Below are 5,253 nucleotides of genomic sequence, written 5' to 3'. Positions count from 1 at the left end.
AGTACAAATTTCAACTCAGTCCAGTGAAAAATAAGCAGTCAGTCAGGCGTAGCATACCATTGCGACATTATGAAATCAAACTTCAAAAATTCACGTATAAAGTTTAATACTAAAAAGTATTTGGAGAAAAACTGTAGGATCCATGAAATGAACGGGGAAAAGTTCTGAATACTGGGTGAATTTACATGGAATAACCCAAAAGCCACATAAATAGCACTGGTATTACCAGGACATGGCTCTTAAAATGTTGAACAACATAATTTTCAAAAAAAACAAAAATGACAAAAACCTTCTCCACAAGATAAGTGTATTCAAAGAAACTTACAGGGAGATGGAGGAGAGCCTTAGCGTCATTCTTCTTCATATCATAACCTTCCAGAGGGACGTGCTCGATCCTGCCGCTCTGGGCAAACAACAGGTGTGTTCCTGAAGGCAGGGGGTGGACATCAGGTCGTGGTGTGGGTCCAACAGGTGGTGGCACTCCACCGTGGTCAATACCTACCAGAGGCAACCACTAAGAAATCAGGGGTCTTGTTGAGGAGGAACCAACCACGAATCAGTTTAGCGACAGAATTTTTTTTATAAAAATCCTCTGCAAAATTTAGTTATTGATTTTTGCTTGTGTTTATGGCTGTGCATCACTCATGTATATTTGCTCTTTCAAAGGAATCCCCCAACGGACCATTTGTATATCAATTACTCACCTTATGTTACACCGAAACAGTTCAGAAAAAGTTCTTCTCACATGCCTCTAGTGAACAAAGAATCCAAAAACTGATTAAATTCATGATAAATTGAAATGAAAGGGGTCCACATTTAACCACAGCCAAACAGAATTTTCACCTTGCTGAACACAGGAGTTGCATGTCTACCACTGGTAGTGTGGATGAACCATTGTTTGACTTTCCCAAATCAAAACTAACCGTTAAAACTACTAAAGTCACTCACCAGCAGCTCCAGTGTTCAGCAAGTGAACTGAATTTCTGACTGGATTTTTGAATTTTTGTCAAGTTTCACTTTCTGTTCAGCTCCCAGTTAGAATGGTCCATCTGTTTGGGGAGTTCTGGGCATATGGTTGGATAAATGAGACTTGGATTAAACTGGGTTTGTATTTTTTTAGATAGTTTTGCTGCTGTTAAACATGGATCCCAATGACTTCATTTTTTGGATACTTCCAAAGGCATGAGAGAAAAACGGTTTCTTCTCAAAGTCAAAGTAGTATAGGGTGAAAAAATGGCATACAAACACATCAGGGCGGCTAGTGTTCCTTTAATAAACAGTGGTAGACACTGTGCTCCCCTGCTGATAAACACATGAGATTTACTCACACATTGGTCTGCTGCCAGGCCCAGAGCGAGTCCCAGGGATCTCCCGCCCACTTCGGTCCACGCACCAGCAGTGTCCTGTGCTGCCGTGGCACTGCATGGGTTCATAGGCTCCGTTCTCATCACATGTAGGGATGTACTGTCCAACAGGAGGTCGGGGGCCCCGTGGACCAAACTCTGTCGCACCCAGAAGACTGTCTCTGTGGCTCTCACATTGTGTTTTTGTCCTCTCTGAAGAGAAAAATGACAAATGAGAGTGAACGCAGACACCCCCGTAATAATGCCACAAATGTATTCATGAGTTCACTTATATCTCCTTTTGTCCTCTGCTTTAAATTCAGCCACACAAATCCCTCATAAGACATGACAAATTCCTTTTGCCATCCAGAAGAAAATGAAAAACAGGTTCCAGCTGGCACCAATATACTCTGGCAAGGAACTCATTTTCAAACACTGCTCTTGCCCAAGTGGGCGGGATACACAATGCTGAGAGTGAAAATGATCAGGTTTTTTTGTTAGTCATCAGTCTGCATCTGAATCAAAAGAAAACTATTACCAAATCTGTCCAGACTCCCACGACACAATCCCAAAATAAACTTGTTTCACAGTGTTTCCAGACTGAATATAAAATCAAGCCGACTGACAATGATGCACTGTTCAAGTAGGATGTTGGGTTTGCTTGTCAAAAAGTGATGGCATTCCACAAGACTTACCTGGAGAGCAGTAGGTGCCGTCACCATAGTAACCCGGCCTGCACTGGCAGGTAAATGATCCCTGGGTGTTATAACACACAGCGTCCTGATGGCACCTGCCTGGCTGGCACTCATCTATGTCTACAGGAAAAAAGGACAGGGTGAGTGAGTGAGAGAGTGAGAGAGAGAGAGAGAGAGAGGAATCATTCATCAACCGTATAAGCGGAAATATTTTTCCGCATGTCCAATTTGTCGTGTCCTTTTATGGTCAGATGATCCGGGTGAGCCTGTGCCCAACAACATCAAGCATGGAAAGAATGAAAACTATGAATGAGTGCTACTGAGGACCAGCCAGAAAAAACTACACGCAGATTGAGGACCTCCGTCTGCTTTTCATGTTTCACTGCTCAGTCGCTGCAGATGTGTTATGTAAGCAATCTCACCTCCCCCGTTCCTGGGCAGATGGTTCAACAATTATAGCCTTAAAGCCCATGTAATGGATTTGAAATCTGGACTACTTGTGTTAAAGGACTAGGCCGTTTCCCATGAGCCTGTTTAGCCAACCATTTTTGAAACATGTCATGTGATTTTGCACCATATCATACAGGCAGCCGTTAGTTTCAGCAGATTCTAGCCGTCATTGGTCACAATCACATGATAATTCATTTGCAAGGAGGCTGCGTTTTGAAAACTCTCCTGGTAACTGTAAGAAAGGATGCTCTGACATTCAAGATATAAGGGCGAATTTCCAACAACACTTTCATTGCCAGAAGCCGCTAAAATCACAGCACTTTCACAATGTCCTTGTCAGCTTGTGTTTTTCCTTCCTCTGACAACATCGCTCATGAATGCAAAACCTTTTGGCTGAAAACTCTCAAATCTCAAATTTCACATTCTCCTTGCAGACACCAACAAGTATTAAGCCACAGAGAGTTCCACAGGTATCATTATAGACTTTTAGAGTTGAATTTATAATCAGTTCACAATAATCTAATAATGTAACTACGTTTAAATCATTCTTTCATAGACTGAACAATTTACCATCATGTTTAAATATTAAATGAATAATATGATTTTACAATGTAATTGCTAAATGAGTTTAAAAAAGCTTTCTGTGATTCCATTCACTAATGACTATTATTTTTTCTCCTTAATTAAGAGAAATCTCACTTTGGTTTAAAGACGTAGTAACTGGAAATTAAACTTCTTTCAGCCCACAAAGCAGCAGTGGGAGCTCTGATTGTGTTGGCAGCAATCTGGCCATTCACAGCTGCAGCTATGTGGGCTGGATGTCATGCTTACGAGTCTGTGTAAGGTAGATCAGCCTTAAAAGTTACATGGCCTAACTGGCTACAACAAGAAGTAACTGATGGGCTAATATATGCAAAAGCACTACTACAATCCTGTACAGTAAATCTAATGTTATCATGATAAACACAAAAGATACTAAAAGTTCTAATAAACTACATCACTTCATTTCACTGGATTTTAACTAGATGCAATAACTACTCATTAATGTCATATATTCTGCAACCTTTGAATGACGCCCATGTTGTAGTTAGTCTGTAACCTACAAACTCAGTTATTCCTGTGAATAATAATGTGTGTGCTGTACCTTGGCAGATTCTTCCATCCCCTATGTACCCTGGCAGGCAGGAGCAGATGTAGGACGAGCCTCCGGTGTAGCTGCACTGAGCGCGCTCAGGAATGTCACAGGTGTGGGTGCCTTCTTCACAGGCGTCCACAGGTCGATCAACCTCTGAGGGGAAGAAGAGATACTTCTTAAAATATTTATTTTGGTAAGAAGTGATTATGATATGATATGTTAGAGCATGTCAAAAAGGACTAGGCATCACATTCAACTTTTTTTTAAAATCACACTTTCTACTAGATAATCCCCGAAATGATAATGCCACTGCACCAGTCACTTATGTTTGGTAAGTATGCATGTGTTTTATATTGCTCACACTAGTCCACTCGATATCTTAATACATTTAATTACAGTTTATATCTGAACCTCTACATCCAAACTACCAGTTGAGATTTTTAAAATATGTAATTGCACTCGGCAGCACACAAACACCACTTACCAACGCAGGTCTGCCCATCGCTGCCAAACTGATAACCCTCCTCACATTCGCAGCGGAAGGTCCCGGGCTGGTTGTTGCAGATAGCGTGGGAGCCACAGATCTGAGGATTCTCCCTGCACTCATCAATGTCTGGTAAAGAGAAGAGGCAATTATCATATGCTAATAACTGCCGCAGGTCTGTGTTTGAGTTTGAGGCTCTGAATTCTGTTTTAGTTAAATCAGTGTCCTTCATTATCAGATGGAGATCAGAGGGGAGAGCTTGATTAGGTTTCTTAATTACAAATGTTTGCAGATAACATCTGTCTGAGATGTTTCCTTCCTCTTTCTACTGTATGGGCCTCAGAGCTCTTCCTGTCTAGTCTCAAAAAGTCCTATAGAGTGTGGACTGGGGACAAGGGCCACACTATATACGTTAACCTGGTCTGGGAGCATCAGAGGCTTTGTTTACCACATGGGACTCCCTCTGCTAATTGGTTTGATTGCCCAGTTCCCCAGGAAGGAAGGCTTTAGAAAGTCTGGGTTAATTAAATTATGGCTCTCAACAGTACAGTCAAACTGTTTGATTCACTTCAAAGCAGATACTACACTGGCGGTAAGAAGCTTTATTGCACAAACAACAATTTTTAAAAAAAGGTCCTTTTTGTATTAACTCATATGTCATTCTTACCATAACATGTGCGGCCATCACCGTTGAAGCCAGCAGCACACTGGCAGGTGAACTGAGCTCCGTCTCCAGGTCGGCACACAGCGTTGGTGTCACAGCCGTGTCTTCCAGTGAAACATGGGTTCTCCTGTGGCTGCCCTCCTGAGAATAAATTGTGTATTTAAGGACAGTGTTACCAATATAATATTGACCTTTTGAATCCTGCATCAACATCACTTTTTTGTGCTGCATTCAGACACCTTTCACAAGCTAGTTAACCCTTTGAAATCTATGTAAATTGGTTTGATTTCTTTGGAAAAACATGGAGGAAAAGGCAATGACCGACTTTACAAGAAATGTCCAACAAATATATAGAAATTAGAAAAAGGTGACAAGTAAATGATAAAATAGGTGGGAATAAAAAGGGGGTTGGAAAAATAATTTAAAACTAGGGAAAAACGTCAACAAAACTATATATATATTTACTAGAATTTCATATTAAA

The 5,253-nt window shown here is 41.0% G+C and overlaps 1 protein-coding gene across 1 annotated transcript; it reads right to left on the bottom strand.

The window, feature by feature from the left end:
• Nucleotides 1-325: 325 nt before the first annotated feature.
• On the bottom strand, nucleotides 326-4,912 carry LOC121963685 (nidogen-1-like; the record flags this gene model as incomplete). Its single annotated transcript, XM_042513949.1, has 6 exons — nucleotides 326-498; nucleotides 1,329-1,556; nucleotides 2,039-2,158; nucleotides 3,633-3,776; nucleotides 4,108-4,236; nucleotides 4,775-4,912. Coding segments are annotated over 6 exons (932 nt in total), but the record flags the coding sequence as incomplete, so codon positions are not given.
• Between the last annotated feature and the right edge of the window lie 341 nt (nucleotides 4,913-5,253).

The sequence above is a fragment of the Plectropomus leopardus genome, unplaced genomic scaffold, assembly GCF_008729295.1.
Source record: "Plectropomus leopardus isolate mb unplaced genomic scaffold, YSFRI_Pleo_2.0 unplaced_scaffold12101, whole genome shotgun sequence".
NCBI classification, from domain to species: domain Eukaryota; kingdom Metazoa; phylum Chordata; class Actinopteri; order Perciformes; family Serranidae; genus Plectropomus; species Plectropomus leopardus.
The sequence above is the reverse complement of the archived record's forward strand: the minus strand, read 5'-3'. Positions and strand labels throughout refer to the sequence as shown.